This window comes from Schistocerca nitens, chromosome 7, assembly GCF_023898315.1.
Source record: "Schistocerca nitens isolate TAMUIC-IGC-003100 chromosome 7, iqSchNite1.1, whole genome shotgun sequence".
Lineage (NCBI taxonomy): Eukaryota > Metazoa > Arthropoda > Insecta > Orthoptera > Acrididae > Schistocerca > Schistocerca nitens.
In genome coordinates, this window is record NC_064620.1 from 459,338,493 (window position 1) to 459,365,952 (window position 27,460).

The following is a 27,460-nucleotide window of genomic DNA, read 5'->3' on the forward strand; positions in this document are numbered from 1 at the left end:
ATCATGAGATTTGCAGAACTTCCATAGAACGGGCACTAAGCGTAAACTTACTGTTGTGCTTAATCTTCTCCTCAATTGTGTGAACCAGTTCATCAGTAACCACAGCTGGGCATCCACTCCGTTCTTCATAGTGCCTTGATAATGTCCTTCATTGAACAGTCTGACCCATTTTCTAACCACTGAATCACTCATAGCATTTTGTCCGTAAGCCTCGCAGATTTGCCAAAGAATTTCCTTTGGTTTAACATTCTCTGCATTTAGAAAACCAATCACAGATCTGATTTCACACGCGATGGCGTTTTCAATAACGGCTGACATTATAAAGAAGCACTACAAACAACACATCGGCAGCAACGATCTGAAAATAGCGTACACATCTTCTCCTTGAATCAGAGTAACTGCTGCACATGCTCAGAACTGCGATCGTAGCGCTGCTGCAGATACAAATAGAAACGGAACTTACTTTGTGGATGACCCTCCTATAATGATTCCGGGGCCTATGAGATTGCCTGCAATGCCTGTCCCCATAAATATATAGGCCAGACTGGACACAATTTTAATACATGGTTTAAAGAACACATAAACCTTGTTGGCCCCAAATTAGCTATCTCAGGTCATCTAAAAGAAATGGGTCACTCTATTTCCAACATTGGGGAAAATTTGCATATTATATTTAAGGAAACAAAAGGAAATGTTTTAAATGTTTTGGAAGAAATACATATCATGAACACATTAAAGTGGGCCACACATTCAATTCTCAGTAATCAGATTGAACTGACACTATACTATCCTATTGAATATTGATTATTTGAACTGTCACCAGTGGCTATTAGTATGATTTTCATGCTTATCTGGCAACTGTGTAATACTCAAATACTACTCCTTTGGTAATTTTATACTACTGAGATACAGATGTAAAGCAGATTACATTTTATTTTTCATTTACACCTACAATAAAGTAGGGATTTTTAAAGTTATGTAATATGGCTCCCAGCCTCTGGTTGTTTTCTTACTTATGATTTCCTCTTTGCAGCTGCTTGAGTGTTTACTTTGGTTGACTCTTAGTCAACGTAGCCTTCCTTCCGCCTCCCAGTGTAAAATGCTAGCCTCCATGGGCTGCTTACACCACATGCGTCTGTTATCAATACGGCGGAAGTACACAAATTACAGAGGATAAATTTTACTTCATTTGTTTTATGCTGTTGGTGTCTACCGGATCTCATAATATATACCAAGTGGTGTTATCCAGTAATCTATTTTTCAGATCTCTTCCATTCTCAGCATTTTTGTTCTGTATTGGATTCTTATTTTTGGCATAATATTTCCCATGTACTTCCCTAGAAATTCGTTGTTTTTAGGCATTTTGTCCCCGTTCACAGTAATGTTCCATTCCTTATTAGTTTTCCCCATGCTTTTTTCAAGACCTGGCTCCGTCAGCAGTCATCCTTAGTTTACATGCTTTTTTTGGGTTTACTCAATTTTATCATGACGGCCTACCACTGTGGTTTGACTTTTAATGTAGATAACTTCACGAAAGCTGGGGCTCTGTAACTGCCCACATATGTTATGGAAATATAACCATTGTGAGTACTCGTCATTGTTTCTTGTTGAATGTCAACACAACAGTTCTGCATTTCTACCATTTAAAAAATTTCACACAGTGATTTGCATTTTTGAGAGATAAGCCTGAAGATGCATCAACACTGATGTGAAACCGGTAGTTGCGAATAAAGCATCTTCATACAACTATGCTGCTTTTGAAAACACCTCATCATTCTTGACTTTTTAACTGTTGTAATTTTTATGATAATTTGAACAGTTACTGAGTGTTGTTACGTTATTTACAATGTCCCTGAGCTGTGGTTCCCTTACCAGAAAGTTCTTCATAAAAACTTAACTTTTGACCACCCATTGCAATTGCATGGAGTAAATATTAGTGCTGGGACAGAGATCTGCTTCTGCTTTCCCAACTACGGAAGTTCTGCACATTTTTTCACATTTGCTTCTACGTCTGGTTCCACATTTTTATGTCATAAGTTTATCAGAACTTTCAAAAATGGCGAGACTATCGGCACGTGTGCTTAATGACCCAATGTGCCAGCTGCTGTGCAGACAAGAGTTTATTGCGTGGGGGCGTGTAGCAATCTGACACGCACCCCAAGCGATTTTTGCATTTATTGGATTATTAGGCAGTAATCTCTGTCCATTGATGTGAAAGTATAGTGTTTTCTCACTCGTCAGTCTGCTTTGTGTTGCTGTGTAACATTACTACATTGTACAGTGTTTTTTAGTCAACAGTTCTTTGGTGTAATGTTAGTTAAGACTGCAAGAATGAAACAAAAAACAAGTCTTATTTGGAACTATTTCATTGACATTAATGATTCGAGTGCCAAATGCAAAATCTGTGACAAAGTATATTTGCAAAAATGGTCCATGACCACTGTGTTCAAGAGTCATCTTAAATCATTACATGCTGAGAAATCTGCAGAGTTTGAGAAGTTAGATGAAACAATCAAACTTTCAGTGAAGGCGGAAAAAAAAAAAAAAAAAAAAAAAAGCAAATGGTTAGTCAATATTTATATAACAATCTAATCAGCGCTAATAATAAAGTCCAATTATTATAAGGTGAGCCCTGTCCACTGCTGGTGCAAAGCTGTTTTATCCAAATGATTCACAATACGACAACATTATAAAGAGCCCATCCGACCTTTAGTTCTGGTTGGGTCATGTTGGTACTAGTCAATAGATAATGTGCCCGTTTCTGTTGCTGCCAGCACGTAACAATATAAGCATATAACAGTCGGTGGTGCGGAATAAATACACCAGTGCAGTAAGTGAGCTGCACACAAGTGTATGTTGGCAGCACTGCACAAAATTTAAAATGGTTTAACATCCCTGCCCCTCATCCAATCAGAGGGGAGAACTTTAAAAAGTTATAAAAAGTTATTGCACTCTATATAAAAACGTTTCTAAGAACATAACTGTTTATAATTTGAACCAATACTAATAATGCAGCATTTACTCAATAGAATGTTAATTTATTTATTGCATTCTATTCTCCATATTGCATACCAGATGTCAGTAACTTCTTTACCACCATCAGTTCTAAAATAACACAAATAAGGTAAATCAGTTATTGAAATGTAGTATGCAATATGAAGTATAAAATCCAGTATTAAATTTGCACGCTGCTGAGAAACCTCAGCTTAATTTGTAAATTGGTACAGAAACGTTTCTTCTATAATTGTCACTTTAGCTGGACACGCTGCAAATTACTGATGCACTCTACTTAGCTACTAGGAATTTTATTTTTGTATTACTTTTTACATAGCTAATTTCTTGGGGTATTTTACTATTTTCATTGTGTTGTTATAGGTTTCTTTTGTTCCAGCCAAAGATGCTTAAATAACAACTTGCTTTGCAACAAAGTCTGCAAGTAAATGATTATTGGGATTCCTCACACCTAAAGCCACAACAAATGGACAGTGTGATTGCTGAAATGATTGCCCTCCAGAACTCATGGTTTAATTTTGTTGAGGGTACCAGCTTTCACAGAGTGATGGATGTTACTCTTCCAAACTATGAGTTGAACGGTTGTGATATTTTTACTTTGTATTTGTGCAATAACTTGTACAATAAGCTGGCACGAAAATCAAAAATTTACTTGAAGAATCTGAAACAATATCTTTCACAACTGACACATGGTCTCATTTACATTCTGGAACTTCATTACTTAGTTGGACTTCTCATGGTATTTCAGAATATTTTCACAATATGTCTATAATTTTGAAAAGTGCAATCATGACTGGGCATCACACAGGTGTCATAATGTTGACAAAATATGAAATGATACTTCAAGCCGGCTGGGGTGGCCGAGCGGTTCTAGGCGCTACAATCTGGAACCGCGCAACCACTACGATCGCAGGTTCGAATCCTGCCTCAGGCATGGATGTGTGTGATGTCCTTAGGTTAGTTAGGTTTAAGTAGTTCTAAGTTATAGGGGACTGATGACCTCAGAAGTTAAGTCCCATAGTGCTCAGAGCCATTTGAACCATTTTTGATACTTCAAGAATGGGGCATAATCACCAAGCAGTGCACTGCATTGTTCATGATCGTCTATCTAACATGATTAAAGCACTGCGGTTGTCTGGCCCTGACGATGTGAATTATGCAATACATTAGATACAACTTTGTATTCAAATTGTTGTGGAATCACAGGAGTGGCTCCTACAACTTATTAATAAATTGATAAAAATTGCCACCCATTTCAATCATTCCTTGGTCACACAAATCAAGGCTGGCAAAAATTCAAAGGGAACGCCTTGATCGATCTGCTTTATCTGTCATTCAGGATTGACCAACATGATAATATTGTTAAATATACATAAATGAATTTTAATTTTACTGTATATCTTTAGTGTAAGTATTACATATTTTCTTTTTATGAAAATCCTATCTGTTACTATAATTTCCTCTATATTCAGCTGGAATAGCACATTCTATATGATGGAATGATTTTCAAAGCTCAAGGATTCACTAATTTTGATCTTATTTTCAAATCCAATCATGACTATATCCACTGATGAGTGTATAATTGTTCAAAAATTTGTAGCAGTAATGAAACCATTCAAAGAAATTACTAGAAACTTAAACAGTTCTCAAGCAAACATTTCATCGGTCATAGCGCTAATTCAAGTTCTTGGGACTACTTTACATCAAGAAGAAACAAAAACTGATACTTCAGAACAATTCCAAAATTTTAAAAGAAAATTACGTGAATTCAAGCACGTGATTTGGAGAACTGACTAAAAACAATATGTACACACTGTCAACGCACTTAGACTAGCAACAAAAGTCAAAATTTTTCAATGGCATCATCAGAGAGCAAGTTCAGTCCCAGACACTTAATCTGATCGTGATGAATGCCAGAGATCTAAACTCATCTCAAGATGATTGCATACCTATTAGCTCTAAAAGATGCCGATTTGAAACTGAAAATCAACCTACAACAAGTTGTGGCTTAAGGGAGATGGTGGCAGCCTTGCGAGATATCTTTGTAAATCCATATCTCTGTCATTTTTTGTTCAATCTCACTGAAATTTTGCACTTATTTATAGGGATCCAATATGCTTTAAATAATTTTATAGAATGTTTAAAATAAAATTTTAATGCTGTGAGACACTTTTCAATTTTTTGTTACATTATTATTTTAAGGTACACTTTCTCATTATTTCCAGGCAAATTTGGCAATTTTTTTTCTATGGTAAAGTAATCTACACTAATAAATGTAGAATGAAGTGCAGTAACTTTTTGATAAATTATTTCTATTATTTTCTGTGATATTTTGGATTTGAACATGTTTAAGGTCACATTTTCCAAATATTATCAACCATAAAACTGTTTATAATGTCTAGATTAAGATTTTACTCCACTTAAATATTGCTTCCATGTAAAAAAATAGGTGTGGCAAATTTCAATGAAATCCTTCAAATAGTTTCTGATATGTGTGTTCCTGAATGAAGAAAACCTTAGGCTGTAGAAAAATTGTTTTAAAATTTGGATGAAATGTTTTAAGGATTTTTTAATCATACCTTAGCTAAAACCGCCCATATCCCTACTCCAGTTCTTCCTCATCATCCTCTGCTCCTTTGCCTAGCAATTTGTTCTATATTCTGCACTGAAGCCTCTTCCTTCCTGATTTGTTGCTCACTGCTCAGTGAAGATCACAGGTGTAAAGCCCAACTTGCTGAGCATGTGAGGTCTTGCCACGTTCCCATCATTAAACACTGCTGCAGCTTCCAAAGCAGAAATCCACACTACCAAATTGGAAACAAACACAGTCTTTGGACATCTCTTCCAAATATGAGCATTGAAATTTTCATTTGTGGTCTGTGTTTTGCCAAGCAGACATTTTTCTAACAGTTCTGGTGAAGCCAGTGCTCAAAAAGTTGGTTTAGTGGCCACTGTAACCTCACAGGAAAGGTTATTTTTATGGCTTTTCAGAAATTTGCACCATTCATTAGAATGTAGGCCATGTTGTGGTGTAATGTTTGTCGACAAGTAATGAAACCACATGGCCCATACTGCCTTCCTCATACTATCCAAATCTGTAAGGTTATTTATAATTGCAGCACCATAATAGACCCTCATAATAGGCTGTCAGTTCTCTTCTTTGTTAGTCTGTTTTTACCTCCAAGTGGCTTCCTACCCTCTAGTACCTTGCTTTTATTGTCTGCAACAAGTCTTCTGAGACGCCCACCCACCCTCTCCTGAATACGGTCTAAGCACTCCAGTTCTTGAATAGTGCAATCTTTTCCACAGGGCTGACTTTCAACTACGTTCTGGAAAGTACTAGAGTCTCTGTCTCCTAAATACTGCATGTATCTTACTCCATACTTTCGCAAAGACCTATGGAAAATAAGTTTCATACCAGCAGCTTCCATCCCACTACTAGAGCCCACATAATTCCTTGCCATTCTGTTTCTTTAGTCACATCATTATATTTCTTGTGCAAGGAACATGCAGAACAATATTGTAAGATTACTACTTTTCCAGTGTCAACACTAATGACTGTTGAAACTACATGCAGTGAAGTACACTCCCTCTTCATCCAGGAAACGTCACAGGAAACTGCTATATCTTTGATATTGCACCACAATTTTCTTGAATTGCCCCCTGGACTCCCATTTTCATGCTCTCTTCACTTATTTCTGCAACTGCATTCTACTGCAATAAATTTTAGGGGAGGACCAGACATGTCCATAATACCACATAGAAGGTTTCCGACTCTCTTCCAACCCCTACACAGCTTATTCCATTAGAAAAATTCCTACACAGCTTAGTCCATTAGAAAAATTCATATTGACTTCATACGTTCTATTACTGGCATTCGATATCTTGAATAGTGTGTCAGCATCACAGTCTTGACATAAAATGTGCAATGTGCAAACCAAACATTCTCTCTCTCCAGCATCCACCAAATTCACATTTCCTCCACAAAAAGAGCACTTGCAAGCTTTTGTAAGAGCCTCTGTCACCAATTCCAGATCCAAAATTCTGAAACCTGTCTTTCTATCATGATTTGTTTTCTTCTGACACAATACCCTTCCCAAGTTATAATTTACATGCACTTGTTGACAAGCCAATGTTAGCATCTGGAGGTCCGACCCTAACATCACTTTTTCGTTTTGTGTTGGAAATATGGAACTTAATATATTTTACTTACTATATTTTTTAAATACTTTACTATGTCTAGGCACTGTAAAAATGATCAATATATTCAACCTTCCACAAAGAATGAGACAACATTGCTGTGTTGTATACAAAAAGTCACAGCCTTCTAAATCTATATTTTGGGCAGATTCACAGGCAAAATTGAGCAAGAAAATTTTTTGTCTACAGGGTATCTTGAAAAGTGGGCATGGCGCATTAAACTGCTTACGGTTTTAACTTTTTTATACCATTTGTAGTTCGTATTTCAAAGAAAAAATTTGGGATAATAATCTTAATTACGAAGGTGAGTCAAATGAAAACCTTAAACATTTTTAAAATATTATTTATTGTGCAGAAGTGGTACAAAGCTGTATCACTTTTCAACACAATCTCCCCCACACTCAATGCAAGTCCTCCAGCAATTACAAAGTGCATGAATTCCTTCAGAAAAAAATTATTTTCGTACTCCACGCAACCACTCATGCACCGCGTGGTGTACCTCAACATCAGAACAGAACTTCTTTCCTCCCATTGTGTCTTCGAGTGATCCAAACATATGGAAATCACTTGGTGATGAGAAACGGCGCCATTCCTTGCTTGCTCTCTTCGTTTCTGGTTGGTGGAAGTGAAACGAGGTTTCGTCCCTAGTAACGATTCTTGCAAGGAAGCCATCACCTTCTCATTCAAAGCGCCGAAGAAGTTCTTCACAAGCATCAATACGTCATTCTCTCATTTCAGGAGTCAGCTGCCGTGGCACCCATCTTGCAGACACTTTGTGAAACTGGAGCACATCATGCACAGTGTGGTGTGCTGACCCATGACTAATCTGTGAACATGCTGCTATGTCATTCAGTGTCACTCGGCAGTTTTCCTTCACTATGGCTTCAACTGCTGCAATGCTCTGTGGAATCACAACTCATTGTGCCTAAACGAGGAGTATCTTCCACTGAAGTCACACCATTTGCGAACTTTCTACTCCATTTGTAGACTTGCTTCTGTGGCAAACATGCATCATCGTACTGAAGCTTCATTCGTCGATAAATTTCAATAGGTTTCACACCTTCACTACGCAAAAACTGAATAACAGAATGCTGTTCTTCCCTGGTGCTAGTCACAAGTGGGGCGACCATCTTTATACTGATACTGCGAGGGTATGTATGCATCTGCACTATGTTGCCACCTACAGGCCATTCTGCATGCTGTTTGTAGCACACTTACCAACTTACAGGATAACGGCACGAAATTTCGATTTGTTATTAGAAATTTAAGGTTTTCATTTGACTCATCCTCATATATTTACTTTAAAATAAGCAAATTAAAAAAAATGTGATTTTTTCATGATTTCTGCCGCCACTGTCTCCCCTTAATAAAAGAATCTCAATTAGAAACATCGCCACAAACATTAGAATTCACATTCAATATGAGCAAAGATCAGCAAAGCCCGACCATGACTAACGGAAATGATAATCTGCTTTTGATGCTACAATCAAACCTACTGGAGTACAAAAAGGTAAAAAGATTTCCTCTTAAAGATGATCCACTAATGTGGTGGAAATCAAAATCAAATGGACGCAAGTACCACTACACATTGCCACCAGCTCCTCAGTATTTGTCAGCTCCTCCCAGCAGCATACCCAGTGAAGAATTATTCAGTAGAGCTGGTCTCATATATGAAGAACATCGAAATAGATTGCAGGGTGAAACAAATGGAGAAATTACTTTTTGTTAAATATAATCTGCCACTGATAAATTTTGAGTGTTAGTATACTAAAAAACTAGTGTTTGATAAAAAAAATTGTTACTTTTTCTTAATATATATACACTTCCACTAAAACTGGCTTTTGACATCTGTTTCCACTTCTGCTTCTGTCATCACACTTCCATCGCATCACTAGTAAACATAGCACACACCACAGGTTACGTCCACCTTCTCACAATACTATTAAGAACACTGTTTACCATTTCTTCTTTTTCTATACATGTGCTTTGAATGATTACAATTCGATTGTCACCTGCAAAATGAACTAATTCTGCTTGTTTTATATTAGATAGAAGATCATATACCTATACAAAGGGTACTGGGAAACTTCTGCAATACAACAATAAGTCACAGGAGGCTGATTGTTTCTGAGTTCTGAGGATACTTCATACTTGCATTGTAGCCGCTGTGCCAAGTCTGTGGGTGCAGTTGTTTACTAGCAGGGTTACTTTGAAGTTCTTGCTATTGCAACGTGCTCAGGCAGTTTTGCGGTACAACTTTGCGCGTGGTTTAAACACAGACGAATGCTTTGAAGAAATGACTCTTGCATTTGGCGATGTGTGGCCACATCATACCACTATTGTCAGGTCGTACAGAGTATTCCAAAGAGGAAATTTCTCTCTGGAGGACGCTGAGGTTTTATACGTGGCTGTTTAATGCCCTTTCAGATTAGCTTTTCCAGATAGCTATTTTCAAATAATGGTATGGATTTATCATGAAATATGTTAAATTTTATGTTAGCATTTGTTTCATTATGAATTTCATTCCAGATCATCTCCTGTAAACTAATCTTAAAAAATACTTGTCCTGGAGTCATTAATTATTCTAACCGATGTCCACTGAAGAGTATCCATACTTTAAGGCATTATCTTACCTATCCTAAATAACTGTGCGTCTTGATCATATATGGTTTTATTGTCTTTATCCATCTGTGTTGAACGTCAATTACTAAGATCAAACTGTAGGATCCAAATAAGATTTTCAGATCATTTTTCCTATCAGAATACTTCGGAAAATCTATATTTAAGTTGCCACAGACTATTAACTGCTTGCTGCTGCCTGACAGCATAGTAAGGAATCGAGGTTCCTCATAAACATTTCAGAACTTCCCAGTAAGGATCTACATACAGTTAAAATTAAAAGTGAACTATTTTTCAGTACTAATTCACAATTACATATTTCTAAGTGCTCATCACTACAAAATTCATTTGTCTCAATGTTTTTGAACTTGTGTTCTATCTCAATATATGTAACAGCTTTTCCTTTTCCCATGTTGGTTCTGCAAGAGTAATTTGCTAAAGTGTAATCTTTTATATGTAGCTTATGTGGCACCTTGATTATGTGGTGCTCAGATAGGGACAGAATAACTCTATTTTTAGAGCCCTCTAAATTTTCCACACAGACAGTAAGTTCTTCTACCTTACTACCCAATCGTCTAATATTTGCTGAAATGAACTAACCTTACTCTTCTGCAATGCTGACTTCTTTCAAAACAGGATGTCTGAATTCTGATTATAACTTAAAGAAGGTACCTCTGTGACTCCAGTGATCGAAGGGCTCTTCTTTGTGTGTTGGTGGCCCCCTCATACATTTTTCTGCAAGAAGCTCAGCCAACCTATTTTTCCCTCCACTTCTCAGGTTTAGGCCATGTCTAGTATATCCCCATCTCCCAACTGTAGGAACAGGCAATGCACTTACATGGGATTTCATTTCAGTCAGCAGCAGCCTGCTCAACTTGGTGTTCACACGTCTCACAGCAATGTTAACCAGGGCTGGTCATGATGCTATAGGATTTTCCCAAAACTCACATTTGTTTGTGTAGTTGCTACTCCTGTTTCATCCAGGTGACCCCTGTCTTTAGCCAGGCTATTCCCACTCCCCCTACTACAAAAACCTGATTCTCAATGCCAAAATATTAGCACAAATTCCCTATGACCTCTGTCATCTGGCTAAGACAGACACTTGGCTTTGCAGTACTTGTGACCTTTCATCCTGTTCCTAATTTGTCCTGTATCATGTGGCATACACCCCTACCATGACTTCTATCCTAGTAGCAAGACTCTTTTCTTCCTACTCTCTTTTGGTACCATTCTAAGCTTTTTGCACCCTACTGTGACCTACAGCCGGATGAGGCTCTTCCCCTCTTACTTTAGGTAAAAAGTCAAGTTTATTTGTTTGATACTGTAAGCTCAAATATAGCTGAAGAAGTTGAACAGCTGGTCCCCTTTCTCCCATTTCTTATTACCTTTGCCCAGTTCCCACAATATTTCTCCCCCTTCTGTCTAGTTCAAATTTCACAAGTTCTAATTCAACCTGAAGAGCATAAAGTTTGGCATCCTGGGAAGTGATTCTTTTGTTTTTCTTGCATAGCCTACGGTTCCATGGAAGAGCCTCACTGAGTTCCCCATTCAGTTCCTCACTACATTCTCCCACATGAAATTCCAACCCACAAACTACACATACCACTCCCTCTTTGACTATCCTACGGCAACATCGACACTTGTCATGGATTGCAATGCAATGCAAATTACATGTTTAAAAATGCAATTAAACTACTTAACACACTTCACACATTTTTTTTATTTACAAACCACAAAAATTAGGCAAAATAATTTAATTGGATAGATAAAAAAATCTACTCATCAATTGGCGACAGCAAATGGCAGAACACGCACATAAAAGAGGATTGTAATTAGGCAAGCTTTTGGAGCCAGTTGAGCCTTCTTCAGGCAGAAAGGCTGAAGGAGAAGGAAGAGGGGTGAAGGAAAAGGACTTGGAAAGTCTAGGGAAAGGAGTAGATTTCGGGAAAGTCACCCAGAATTGAAGGTCTGGGGAGACTCACTGCAGGGGATAAGAAGGGAAAACTGATGTTGGGGACTGCATTGGACGAGATTTGAAAATCTGAGAGCTTAAAGGTGGAAGACAGGGTAATATGCAAGACAGAGATTACTGGTTAAACATTAAGCATGAGTTAATAAGACTGAAAAGCTAAGTGCATTCTACGTAACAGAGGTGGGAGGGGGTCAGTGAAAAATAGATGGGTAAACCAATGAAAGATGTAGAAAACTAAAACGGAGTGAAGAAAAGAGTAGTTACTGTAAAGAAATACTGAGATGGAAGAAATTAACGTAAATTAAGGGTAAGTGGGTTGTGAAAACCAACATGTTGTAACACTACTTCCCACCAGCAGAGTTCTGAGTAACTGGGTTCTGGGGGAAGAATCTAGATGGCGCATGTGGTGCAACAGACACCGAGGTCATGATCATCATGTTGTAGAGCATGCTCCGCAAAAAGATATTGTGTGTAGCCAGTGTACACCCTCTGTATATGCCCATTCAACCTAACTGATAATTTGGTGGTATTCACGCTGATGTAAAAAGCCGAACAGTATTTCAGGGTGTATATGCGGACAAGGAAAACGAATTCTCAGATATTTCCCAGATTTCACAACTAAAAGTACACTTTTTCCCAGGTGAAAACACATTTTTTCCGTGTTAAGTGACAGTATATTTTCCCTCAGAACTGTACAACTTATCAGTCTTTTGAATGGTTATGGTTTTATACACGGGCGTAGAATTTCCCGGCACTTTAGAATACAAAACTCAGGGAAAAAACATGTTTTGGAAAGATCTTTGATGAGAAGCAATATGTACGAAAGTATAAATTCTAATTCCATCAAAAACTGCATGTTAGTTTCCCAAGCATTGAAATCAAGATTGCGATGCGCTTTGGCAAGCCAGTCATAGCTCATGTCACATGATCTCACCAGCCGATGACATCGGATATTCAGAGCATAGGACATGTGATGTAGTCAGTCAATTAGCCACATCACTGTTAAGTAGCATAAACACACAAACAAGAAAAGTTAATGGTTTAAATTGGTATACATAGAGTTACTACAAGAAAAGCAAAGCTTTCACAGGTAATATTGGTCTCTAAGGTTAATAAACTTCAACAGAAGCTAAGCTCCCACATATAATGTTGATCTTTTTGCTCGTGTTACACTTTAAGATAAATGACACAAATGTGCCAGTAAAATTTTTAATAACGACATAAATGTCTGATCTGCTGGGCTCGAAATTCTTCTAAATGGCTCATCATCAAAGAGTTGATTTTTAAATGAGAGTCAAATGCTGTTTGATTTACGAAATTCATAGTACATTCTCACACATAGTTCAACTTGCGTAAAAGGAAATTTACTTTGAAAGTAACGCTTTTCAAATCACCATTCGCAATATTTTCCTGCGACCTGCTAGAAATAGGTTCATTTCAGTAGTTTCCAGAGAACGCCAGATGACAGGCGGCGCCACTGCGCTTGCGCAGCTACGATGATGTAGGATGTTCGTAATTGTAAAACATTAAAAGTACTTACACTACATCATCGAAGAAACAAGTCATCAGAGGATACCTCAAGAGCATCGGAATATGCACATTTAAAGTGCATACTTAAAGTACACTTCATATGTCCAGATTACCAATGAAGTAGTCCTCGACCTGACATTATAATCTTTTCAGTGTGGTTTTCGGGATGTAAATTTTCTTGGAGTACCACTACTGTATTATCTCGTGTTTGGTTCTTTATTATGGCTTAATGCCACCCATGCTAGAAGATGAAAACGTGAACTTGAAATGCAGCGAACAGTTGAAACTAGCCAATAGTGTGGAATTTGAACACTTCGTTTCAAATACATTGTCTGCCTCAGTGGAAAAGATTAATAAAAGCCAAATTTCTTTAGCAGACCAACAAAAGCAACTTCATTGTTCTGGTTCTGCAAGAGATTTAATGCTTGACTGTCAAAAAGGAGGAAATAAAATAAAATCTGAAACTAATAACAAATTTTTGCCTTCCGAAATTATGTGAATGTATTTTAATTCACTTGGTAGCTTCTGGCCACAAAAATCCAATTTGTTTTCATTTGTCGTGAGAGCATTAAACGAAGAGGAAGCAGCAAGATCACTAAATAATGTAAACACGGGTCACATGGAGACTATCCACTTCCCCACTGTAATTCAGACTGCTCTGCGCATCAGCCCGAACCAGGACAATATTTGATAGCGACCCCCCCACCCCCCACACGATTGAGAAATGAGGTCAGAATTTTTCAAAAAATCGAATTTTCAAAAATATGTTCATTTTATAGCACACATCTTTTTGAAGAATTTGATACATAAAACATATGTGTTCGAGGAAATGTAAGATATGTTATTTGATCTTAAATGTGCCAACGTGCAGTGTCATGCCTCTTCACACAGTAATCTTCTATCGCATGTAACTGTATTTCGCTCTGTGGAATTGAAACGTGTATAGTTTGCAATGGACGCCATCAAACTATATACATGATAGTAGAAATTAAAACGTCCTGTGGTGCCTCTCCTGCTCCTGCTTCCAGTCGGCTGGTTTGACATCCTGCCCCCCCCCCCCCCCCCCCCCACCCTTCAAAAACAGGAGGCTCGCAATTAATACTGGATGGGATTACTTGATTACTTGTAATCGGGGGAACAAGAACTCTTCAGAAAATCTGCACTCTTTACCGCCTATAACTTGATGTTCTGTGTGACATAAAATTAAATGTAGGATACATAAAACCAGTAAAGAGATGAGACAAGCAAGACAGTACAAATTTCTTCAATCCTTAGCTCCTAGCATTTTTTTCTCTCTAATCTTGCTACAGCTTCCCATTGCTGCTTTCCTTTCTGCGAAAGAATCTATTACCTCATCAAAGTTCGTCAATTTAAGTTTTATTTTCGTTTTTTTCTCTCGTTCATCTTTTATTGCTGCAGTATTATTTTGTTGTAGCGGGATATAGTAATATCCTTTGTTAGAGTATCGGTTCTTACGAGTCAAAAATACGAAAATTTAACTGAAAACTACAACAATGTAAAATTCCTGGAATTTGAAAAAATCCCTGGGTTTTTCCTGGTTTTCTCCCAGATAAAATTTCCAGGCTTTTCCCGGATCTTACGGTTGTTCCAGGTCATATGCACCCTGTGTTTACAAAACAGCTGGTATATGACGTGTTGTTTCTCAGTTGTTTTACCAGTTAAATGACTGCTATAAGTGGTGGTAGGAGAGTGGGTAGGGCAAGTCTTGCAATGGGGATGGTCACAGGGCTAGGAGCCATAGGGTATGGAGATGGGTGCAGAAGGAACATAGGGTCTGACAAGAATATTGCGGAGATTGGGAGGGTGATGAAAAGCTATTCCAGGTGTGGTGGGCAAGATTTTGGGCAGATGAGTCTCATTTCAGGGCATGATTTTAGGAAGTCATTGCCCTGTTGAAGTACCTGATTAATACACTCCAGACCAGTATAATACTGAGTCACCAGTGGTGAGCTCCAAAGTCATTTTTAGGACGGAATAGCAGTACCAGGATTGGATGTGGTGGCCCGGGAGACCTGCTTTTGAACTAGGCTTGTGGGGTAATTATGTGCAGTGAGGGTTGAGGTGGTGTATTGCTGTAAAGAGTTTGAATCCAAAAAAATGTGTTTGCCTCCAATACAAAGGCTGTATGGGAGGGAGCATTTGACATGGGAAGGATGACAATGGTCAAAATGTAAGTAATGTTGTTTGTTAGTAGGTTTAATGTGGACAAAAGTGTGTAGCTGACCTTTGGTGAAGATGAGATCAAAATCAAGGGAAGTGGCACAGGATTTGGAATAGGACCACGTGAAATTTAATTGGGAGAAGGTATTCAGAGATTCAGGAACTTTAACAAGTCAGTCTCATAATGCAAAAGTTTCAAAATCAAACAACTTAATATTTACACTACTTTTCAGAAATATGAACTTAATAATTAATGGACCACTCTAAATTTGTGGAAAGAAAAACAGAAGAATTAAATGGGATTCTCTAAATTAGCTGCACCCAATGCAAACAAAAATATGACTACAACCTGATGTTACAATCTTATCGCATTTTCTGGAGTAATATATAAAGAAAAGTAATACCTCTAATAGTAAATTTAAAAACACCACAATATGTTTATTTAACAAGTAATTTGTACTAAACTAACTGTTCTTACAATCTAAATGACTTATCTTAAAGTGAGTGCAAAAACTTACGTCTCGCCTTGTGCAGGGCTGCTGACCATATACTGAGTATCGCACTGCATTTCTTTTCTAAACATTTCCTATTCAGTGGGTTCATTTCACACACACTATATATTAAGAGATATTTGTCGAACTGTGCGCTAGTTACAGAGGATACGAAAATTTAAACAAAATTGAGAATTTGAAGTTGCTAAGCAGCTTCTTTTGCATCAGTTGGATTTGACCTGGGTTGAAATTCTTGGCTGAATGGTCTTGTGCAAGCACGGCTCGTAACAAAGATGATCTTCAGATTTGGACTACACAAGATTTGAGATCAGATGCAACTTTAACACATTATTTTTTATAAAATGAACACATCAGACATGTAACTAAACACTATTTGCTTCCACTGTCCACTTTGATTTTTGATGTCAATCTTGTCTTACAAAATCTGTTTACAATATCATTTATATTTTGTTTGAATACTTGTCCCCCCCTGCCCCAAACCACCATGGCATGCCACAGCAATGTGAGATGAGACGTTGAATAGTACAATTGAGTGAGTCTGTTGTCTCAAACATTTCTTCAATTCCCTACAGACTATAGACATTTCATTCTTGTAATCATCATTCAAGCTACCCAACCCAACAGCACAATTAAATAGTTGGAAGATAACTTTCCTTTTTATGACAACTATGGTATATGAGTTTACCAACATCCAATAACAATATAACAAGCTTGGTGAACCTCACTGCATATGTTACAAATATTTAATTTATGTTTAAAGATATTCCATGTCCCTAGCAGTCAGAAACAATAATAATAGGTTTCCTCCATAATTATGATATCTGGGAGCAAGGAGATCATGTGTAAATGTTATGGGAAACAGGAGTAACAGCACGTTTTTTGTAGTAAGCTGCTTGGAAGCATTACTCCAAGTAGCATTACTGACAGTGGTACTGCAACAAAACTTAGCACTGATTCACAGAGGAATATCTCACATACACACACACACACACACACACACACACACACACACACACACACACTGTTCACTGTTTTAGTGCATTTTCAATGGTGCATTGTGGTAAAAAAATATCACTACTGTTATCACTGAGAACCTCAAAACCATTACACAGATCATACAATGAAGGCTTTCACGACCAGATGGTACTGTTGTTGATAATTCTTCCGGGTTATATGGCCATGGTCCATGGAATTCTTCTATTCCTAACGTTTTGTCCAATACTACGTTGGACATCTTCAGAGTTATGGCTGGTCCTGCTAAGTCGGCAGGACTCAGCAGGACCAGCCTCTGAAGATGTCCAACGTAGTATTGGACAAAACGTTAGGAATAGAAGAATTCCATGGACCACGGCCATATAACCCGGAAGAATTATCAACAACAACACTGATCTACACAGTCCCCAAAATTTCAATTAAATACAATACACAATAACATACTAAACATACACTCTATAATAAATAGGTAACAATATTAGCCATCACAAATGAATTTACAAAATGCTTTCGATTCTCTTCGTTATTTTATTCAGTTTTATTAACTTTTAATATTCAGCCACTGGATGGTAAGTTATAAGAAATTTACCTTTAATTCCCCTAAACCTTCATGCCAATTTTCTTCCTTTCTAATATATGTATACAGCACTTTTAGACTTTTTATAATGGACAGACCAAAGCCTGCACTTTCGATTTCCAGTAGCCTATCCATCATATAGATAACAATATCCTCACAGTCCTGAAACTTTTTTAAAAAATAAGTTAATTCAACTGCAATGAATCACGACACAGCTACAAAATATGCATTCTTGTGTAGGTATAAAGAGAAATGTGTAATAAGATTTGAGATTCTTTCATTAGCATTTAAACAGGCAAATAAAAAAGAAATTAAATTGCATCTGGCATCCAAAGAAGTAAAAAACACAGAAACTAAAAACATGTAAGTGTTGAAATGAAATACAATGATGGTAAAAAATCACAACACCAAAAATTAATTAATGCAGGGTAATGAAATTTCAGGAATTAACTTGTCTACATAACATATTTAAGTGATTAACATTACAAGATTAAAAGTCAATGTAAGTGCAAGATAAAAAATTGCAAATGTCAAATTCTGGTACATTAATAATCAGAGCAGCCACCAGAATGTTGTATGCAAACATGCAAGCAATGTGTTGTACAGGTACCGGAAGTCAGTATGTGGGATGGACTTCCATGTCTGTTGCTATTGGTAGGTGAATACAGTGATGGTTAATGCTGGTTGCAGATGACACTAGGGTTGTTATCCAATGATGTCCCATATGCGCTCAACTGGTGACAGATCAGGTGATTGAACAGGCCAAGGCAACATGTCATCACTCTGTAGAGCATGTTGGGTTACAACAGCAGTATGGGGGTGAGCATTATCCTGTTGGAAAACACCACCTGCAATGCTGTTCATGAATCGCAGCACAACAGGTCAAATCACCAGACTGACAAAACTTACAATCAGGGTGCATGGGATAACTACAAGAGTGCTTTAGCTGTCATATGGAATTGCACTCCAGACCATAGTTCCAGGTGTAGGTCCAGTGTGTCTAGCATGCAGACAAGTTGATTGGAGGCTCTCATCCTAACCAGCACACTGTCAGAACTGGCACCGAGGCAGAACCAGTTTTCATCACAAAACAAACAGGCCTCCATCCTGCCCTCCAATGAGCTCTCTCATGAGACCACTGAAGTCACAGATGGTGATGGTTAGGGGTAAGTGGAATGCATGCTACAGGGTGTCTGGCTCAGAACTGTCTTTGAAAGAATAAATTTGTAACAGATCATTGTGTCACTGTGGTGCCAACTGCTGCTCAAATTGCTGCTGCAGATGTAGTACAATGTGCCAGGGCCACATGTCAAACACAGTTGTCTTCCCTCTCAGTAGTGCTACATGACTGTCTGGAGCCCAGTCTTCATGCAATCACACATTCTCATGACCACTGCTACCAGCAGTCAAGTATAGTGGCTACATTTCTGCCAAGTCTTTCTGCAATATGCAGAAACAAAATCCTGATTCTTTTAGCCCTATTACATGACCTCCTTCAAACTCAGTAAGGTATTGATATTGGTGTCTTTGTCACCTTGAAGGCATTCTTGACCAACATCAACTCACCATGTTCAATCTCAGTGGTAACTAATGCTCATGACAATTGTAGTGTGTGTTTAAAGAAAACCAGATTTGCATCCTCATAGTGGCACTGCTAGGAGCACTCTTCTGGGACTGGCGTGAAATCTGAATATACATCATCTTTCAGATACCAACTTCTGTTTATGTCACACAACTCCTTTTTGGTATTGCGATTTTTTTTTTGTTTTGTCTGTGTAATTTCAGTATTATAAAATGTAAGAACATAAAGCAACATACAATAAAATAGAAGCTTTTGAAATGTAGTGCTTCTGAAGATTAGATGGGCAGATTGAATAACTAATGAGGAGCTGCTGAAATGAATTGGGGAGAACAGAAATTATTGGCACAATCTCACTAAAAGAAAGGAGTAGTTGATGAGAGATGTCCTCAGGAACCAAGAAATTGTCAATTTGGTAATGGGGTGGGTGAGTAAAAATTGTAAAAACCAAAGCTTGAGTACAGTAAGCAGGCTTAAATGGATGCAGGTTGCAGTAGTTGTGGTGAGATCAATAGGCTGCATCAGATCCATCGCCTCTGATTATCTTGTTTCTCACCACTGATGATGTGCAAAGAAATCACTTACACCTCACAGCATGCATTTGAAAAAAGCTGTAGATCACTGTTATAGCCGGGAGTGACTGGCAAGCAGTGCATGGAAGAGAATGGAGACGTAAAGTCACCAGATGGGGAGCCGCTGGAGGTATCGCTAACTATGAACAGACAGGACAGACGAACAAGTAGGGCACGACAGTCACTACAACTGACTAGCACACAACACGAGGCAAGCAAGCCAGAATCGAGGTGATAAGCACGGCGAGACCATAACAACACAGGAACACTCCAAACGATGACAGTAGGTATCTCAACAAACAGAACTAGAACACAGTACGGCCAAGATGCACACACAAACTATGGTGAGTACCAGGCTGCTGGGGTATCACCGTGCAGCCACCTAAATACCTGACTGCGGGAAATGCGATTGACTGTGGACTTCACATGGTATGGATAGTAGCGCACTTGCATGGAGAGGCTCACAGTGCAGGCATGTACCAGAGCACAGAGACCCCTAGTGGGGATCCCGGTCCATACCCTCAGGCGCCATTTCCGTGCCTTCTGACACCAGAATCACTATTCAGCCAGAGGATTAAAGTTTGACTGAATAACATTTATTCTAGAAATGAAAGCCATGACAATTACACTGCCAAAAGAAAAGGTGACCTGCACAGCATCATGCACAATTAAAGCCACTGCAGTCTTGGTGAACCCATTCCTGCCAACTGACCAAACAGAAGCAGTATTAGAATGTAAATTACCATCAGCAGCATTGGAAAACTCGGAAGTAATGTCAGCAGACATAGAGCAAACTGCCACATCATGCACATCTCCGATCACAGCAGCAGCAGTAGAAGACACAAGAGCAACACCAACCGAAGAAGAAAGGGTGGTCACACCATGCGAAGTTGCAAAAGCATTAAGAAAAATTATCAAAATATTGCCAATGGAAGAAGAAGAAGAAACATCAGGTAGAAAACAATACCCCACCTCACATGAAAGACTTCTTAATATTGGGATGCTGAGAAATAAATGGAATTAAATGTTTAACTTTCTTTCACTAAAACATTCAATCCCTGAAAAACAAAGTTCAACAACTAGAAGTAGAACTTAATTACATCATTCCACTGTATATATCATTAACTAGAAATAGAAGTGAAGCCACCCAGACAGTTCAATTACTGGCACATTGAATAATCAGGTCTTCTGCCAGTCCCCTGGGTCATTTTCGCATGACGCAAACAACTGCCAGGAAACATGATTATTCAGCATGTCAACATCCCTATGAAAGGTGGGGGTCCATGTACTTATGCCAAAAAATATCTAATTTATAGCTAGAAATGAACACATTGCATCAAATTATGATGTACATTTTGAATCATCAGCTGCTGAGATAACTGAACATAAAAAGCTGAAACTAAAGTCTACAATACAGCCTATGTTTGGGCTATTGACCACACTGTAGATGGAGTACAGCCTTTTGTTGACGTGGTATTAACAGTGGGAGAGCAATGGGCCTGTCATTCTGACTGCCTTTCACCGCTGGGAAAGCTACCTGGTACTCATTTGGCTGAGTGGGCCTGGGGTCATCCTAGAGGGATTGGAACACGAAAATAAAAATGCCATTATCTGGGACCTCCAGGGCTGTAGTCTAATGTTCCACCCGCTACACCACTATGGCCCTATGCAGAAACAAATGGGAACAGAATTTTTAATAAATTCATGACACTATTTAATCTAGAATTTGAAGACACATTTCCCTAAACGGTGTATTACAATGGAGCTTCAGAAAGAAATGTACAAGTGTGTGTGTGTGTATGTGTATGTGTGTGTGTGTGTGTGTGCATAAAAAACTTCTAACCCTTATGTATTTCACATCCATAAAAAATAGACACAATAACCCAGTTTTTTTGGCAAAAATACTGCTGCAAAAACTTACAAATAATAACATATTACTGAAGGCAGAAACAAAGGCAAAGCAGCCTGGAACAATATCAAGAGGGAGGCAACAAACGCCGAGCGAAAACACATGGATTCATGAATTAAAAACAAAGGTGCACAAATAAGACACCTTCAGTAAGCCCCTGATGTGCAAATGAATGGTGCAAATGTTTTGCTATGTACAATGCAGCATACTTCCAGCAAGCATGACTCCATTGGGAGCAGCACCACTATTGCAGACCCATCACATGAGCATCCATAGCATGCCAAATAAAAGGAACCTGGTGGTTGTTTATGCTTCATTTTGCTGTTATTCAACTACAAGTGGGCTCTGAAACCTTGTGTGTTCAGTGCAATGGATTTTGGACTCGTGGTTTCCATTGCCTCAAGATGGAATTTTACTTGTGAAAGACCTGTTAACTGGCTGTTCATTCTGGAACCTAATACTTCTACTCAGAACAATTTCCAAGTAACTTCTACTGTGACTGTGATGAACATTCCTTCAGGAACTGTTTCTGCTTGAGTTAAAATCTGATTTTTTATTTGCTTGTTACAGTAGTTGTTTGTTAATAAAACCTGCAGACCAAAGTAAGTTTACAACATTGGCAAAGACGAGATCAGAATTTTACTTCAACATGTGTTACGATGGATGCCAGATTTGTTGACTTCTGCCAGCAAAGGCACCACGACTTAAACAGACACCTCATGGAACAACAGCAGCAACAGCTTTGCTGCAAAAGCAATAGCACCAGGACTTGATCAAGTATGCAGTGCCCTTTTAAAGGAACCATCCCGGCATTTGCCTGAAGCGATTTAGGGAAACCACAGAAAATCTAACTCGGACAGCTGGATGTGGGTTTGAATTGTCATCCTCCAAAATGCGAGTTCAGTGTGCTAACCACTGTGCCACCCCGCTCAGTTACAATATAGTACAATCAAAGTTGTGGGCTAATGGCTGCCATAAAGTGACACTTCTAAATCATGTGCAACTGATAGCATTCATAAACAGGTGTCTCAAACACAGTCATTTTTAGTTGTGTCAGATGCACTGATCAAGAATATATTTGGCCTCAATGTAAATTCTGCTTTTTTTTTTTTTTTTTTTTTTTTTTTTTTTTTTTTTTTTTTTTTTTTTTTTTTTACATCACTGTACGATGCTTCATCTTTTCAGTACCTTGTGCAGACAGTGGCACGCTTTATAGACGATTCATACCACCACTTGAACCTCATATGGAGAAAACTGGATTTTCGGGCCCACGTTGTTTTAAACCTGACAGAAAGTACAGTATTTTGCAAAAGTCCATCTGATTCCATTGCCCATTAAGGATGCAATTAAGAATGAACTCAACTAAAACAACAAGCATTTCTTTTCCCCATTTCCTACAGCTGGACAACACCATTAGGAGTGGTCAGGAAACTTGGGGCACACTTCAATCCTGTGATGACTTTAAGAAAACCATCAATGCTCACGTGGAAGTTGACTTTCATCCCTTGCCTTGTTCAGATGATGACTAAGCAGGTTAGTGCAGTGGTTAGCACACTGGACTCGTATTCAGGAGGGCAACAGTTCAAACCCACTTCCAGCCATCCTGTTTCAGGTTTTCTGTGATTTCCCTAAATAGCTTGTGGCAAATGTCAGGATGGTGGCATCGAAGGGGCATGGTCACTTTCCTTCTCAATCCTTCCCTAATCTGACCTTGTGCTCTGTCTCTAATGACCTCAACGACGGGACAATAAACACTAATATCCTCTTCTTCATACAGATGAACGCTTTTCTAAACTTTCAGGAGATCAACTATTCTCCAAAATTAAACTTGCGGGGAGGTATTTCTAGTTGCCTTCTGACAAAGAGTAATAGAAGATATTGGCCTTGAACACAGCATTCAAACTATATTAATGCCTCTCATGCAAGGCAGCCTAGATATCAGTAGTTAACAAGCCTAGACAACAGTAGTTACCAACCGTGTCTCCCATATGTCTGCACCGATAAGAGCTAGGCTGTTCTAACCCACACAGTACTGCTTCTCAGATAAAATACAGAAGTACCAAATATGGTTGAAATCGATCCAGTGGTTTAGGAGGAGATATGTGTCATACACACACATATTTATCCATCCATTTCCAAATAGTAACCTCTTCTGCCAACCATCTCTCTATGTGGGCAATTTTCAATGATTACTTATTCCAGTCATTGATAGGTATTAACATCATGGCTGCATTCATAGCGCCACATCAAGGCAATGTCAGTCCAGTGGGCCGGCCGAAGTGGCCGTGCGGTTAAAGGCGCTGCAGTCTGGAACCGCAAGACCGCTACGGTCGCAGGTTCGAATCCTGCCTCGGGCATGGATGTTTGTGATGTCCTTAGGTTAGTTAGGTTTAACTAGTTCTAAGTTCTAGGGGACTAATGACCTCAGCAGTTGAGTCCCATAGTGCTCAGAGCCAGTCAGTCCAGTGGAATACAGAACATACCAGAGACATTATGAACTAATTAAAGAGATATTAACAATTATATCATCCATACTAAGTGAACTAAGAGAAGTAGTGTGCAGTACACACATTGAAAGTATTATTTATTTACAGCAACACTTGCTTGTACACATGTTCTCCATTGCACCTCCAGGCACTACGATGTATGAATTGTGGTGTGAGATCATCCTAGAGCACATGATGTACCTCTGTCTGTGGGAGAAACATGACAATGACAAACCCACTTCACTGTTTTGAATGCTCTGCCCATGAGTCTTATTTATTGTACTTTCAAATGCAAGTTATACTGCAAATTGCAGTCTCCAGAAGCTTAATGGTAGAACTATTGGAATGAGTGGCATTCGTGGGAGGTACACAGTTTTGCACAGCAATTTTCCTGTTAAGATGGCAGCCTTAATCATGGCCAGTGTCTTCCTAACACATACCTGTGTTTCATTGCAAAGGTGTGGTGTATCAAGATTTTGAAGTAATGTTAGAGACATGCCTACACTGAGTGAAAGGCACTGCAGTGGTAGACCAGTAGGATCAAATGCGTTCAGAAACTTGTTGAGAATTGCATAACCTCTTCAGTATTCACCGCAGTATCAACAGACATGTACTCAGTAAACACACCGAGTAATATGGCTAGTACTGTACTGTTTATGTTGTTGACAGTGTCATTTCCAGGTGCAAGAATGCTCCTCTCTCACAATCACTGCATAGTGAAAAAGTTATCTGCAATATCTGGGTAGATGCCATCTACAAGCTCTGCAATGAAAGATACCACAGCGCAAAGATTCAATGTCAAATATACATTGCCAGCTGAATTCTTCCTTCTCCAATTGCTAGTAACTTGAAAACAGATATTAGTCTTGGGCACCGTATTTATTAATTTTATTCTGCTTAACATGTTTTGGCCTTATGCCATTCTCAAAAGGTCTGCCAGAGAAATATAAGGTGCGTTCAAAAAATTCCAGAACATCACTAATTTTGCACCAATAGTACGTTGGAACAAAATGCAGTTGGCATCCCTGCACATGCTTGTGTTTAATGTGTAACAGCCAGAAGTTTCATTGTTATATGTCTGTTAGTTACAGTTCAGTGCTATAATGAGTACAGCATTGTGTCACACAGTTTGTGAATTTCGAGAAGGCTGAGATAGCAGAACAACGTGTCTGCACTAAATTTTTGCATGAAACTCAAGAAAATCTTAACAGAGACACACCAAAAAATGATGCAGGAAGCCTATGGTGATGAGTGCTTAAGCTGAACTTTGCGTTACAAATGATTCACATGGTTTAAAAATGGCTGGACAGAAGTTAAAGATGACCCTCATTCAGGATGGCCTCCGACGTCTACCGACGATGTAAGGAACATCAATGAAATTGTGTGTGCCAATTGAAGACTGACTGACTGAGAGACTGCAGAAGCCTGTAACATTTCACTTGAATCATGTCAGGAAATCCTGACACAGTGTCTCAGAATGCATTGTGTTGTTGCCAAGTTCATCCCATAGCTCATGAGTCAGAGCAAAAAGTCCTTTGCCTCACAATCTGTGAAGAGCTCTTGGCTCGCACAAATGAGAACGAGATGTTCTTTAAGAGAATCATAACTGGTGATGCGACGTGAGTCTACAGTTATGATATTGAGATCAAGGTTCAATCTTCACAATAGGTTGGGAAAGGTACTCCAAAACCAAAAAAAGCTCATCAGGTCAGGTCAAATGTCAAAGCCATGCTGATAGCTTTCTTTCAATTTGAAGTATTAGTTCATCATGAATTTGTGCCACAGGGACACACTGTTAATTGATGGTTCTCTCAGGAACTGTTGCAACACCTGTGAGAAAATGTGAGAAGGAAACAGCCTGAAATGTGGAGAGAGAATTCATGTCTCTTGCATCACTATAATGCACCTGCCCTTTCATCCCTGTAGGTACCTGACTGTTGTTGTTGTTGTTGTTGTGGTCTTCAGTCCTGAGACTGGTTTGATGCAGCTCTCCACGCTACTCTATCCTCTGCAAGCTTCTTCATCTCCCAGTACCTACTGCAACCTACAACCTTCTGAATCTGCTTAGTGTATTCCTCTCTTGGTCTCCCTCTACGATTTTTACCCTCCACACTGCCCTCCAATACTAAACTAGTGATCCTTTGATGCCTCAGAACATGTCCTACCAATTGATCCCTTCTTCTAGTCAAGTTATGCCACAAACTTCTCTTCTCCTCAATCCTATTCAATATCTACATCTACATCTACATCTACATCCATACTCCGCAAACCACCTGATGGTCTGTGGCGGAGGGTACCTTGATTACCTCTATCGGTTCTCACTTCTATTCCAGTCTCGTATTGTTCGTGGAAAGAAGGATTGTCGGTATGCCTCTGTGTGGGCTCTAATCTCTCTGATTTTATACTCATGGTCTCTTCGCGAGATATACGTACGAGGGAGCAATATACTGCTTGTCTCCTCGGTGAAGGTATGTTCTCGAAGCTTCAACAAAAGCCCGTACCGAGCTACTGAGCGTCTCTCCTGCAGAGTCTTCCACTGGAATTTATCCATCATCTCTGTAATGCTTTCGCGATTACTAAATGATCCTGTAACAAAGCGCACAGCTCTCCGTTGGATCTTCTCTATCTCTCCTCAACCCTATCTGGTATGGATCCCATAGTGCTGAGCAGTATTCAAGCAGTGGGCGAACAAGTGTACTGTAGCCTACTTCCTTTGTTTTCGGATTGCATTTCCTTAGGATTCTTCCAATGAATCTCAGTCTGGCATCTGCTTTACCAATAATCAACCTCTTCATTAGTCATGTGATCTACCCATCTAATCTTCAGCATTCTTCAGTAGCACCACATGTCGAAAGCTTCTATTCTCTTCCTGTCCACACTATTTATCATCCATGTTTCACTTTCATACATGGCCACACCCCTTACGAATACTTTCAGAAACAACTTCCAGACACTTAAATCTATACTTGATGTTAACAAATTTCTCTTCTTCAGAAACGCTCTCCTTGCCATTGCCAGTCTACAATTTATATCCTCTCTACTTCATCCATCATCAGTTATTTTGCTCCCCAAATAGCAAAACTCCTTTACTACTTTAAGTGTCTCATTTCCTAATCTATTTCCCTCAGCATCACCCGACTTAATTCGACTACATTCCATTATCCTCTTTTTGCTTTTGTTGATGTTCATCTTATATCCTCCTTACAAGACACTATCCATTCCGTTCCACTGCTCTTCCAAGTCCTTTGCTGTCTCTGACAGGTACCTGACTATTGCCCAAAAAACGAAGCAAATGCGCTGCCTCAACCTCTGTACTCT

General features: G+C 38.8%; 1 protein-coding gene across 1 annotated transcript in view; it reads right to left on the minus strand.

The window, feature by feature from the left end:
* LOC126195688 (cohesin subunit SA-2-like) overlaps nucleotides 1-27,460 on the minus strand; it is a 357,264-nt gene that overhangs the window by 94,123 nt on the left and 235,681 nt on the right. Inside the window, exon 13 of the mRNA XM_049934316.1 lies at nucleotides 17,609-17,764. Within this exon, the coding sequence (XP_049790273.1) occupies nucleotides 17,609-17,764 (156 nt within the window). The remainder of the gene's footprint in view (nucleotides 1-17,608; nucleotides 17,765-27,460) is intronic.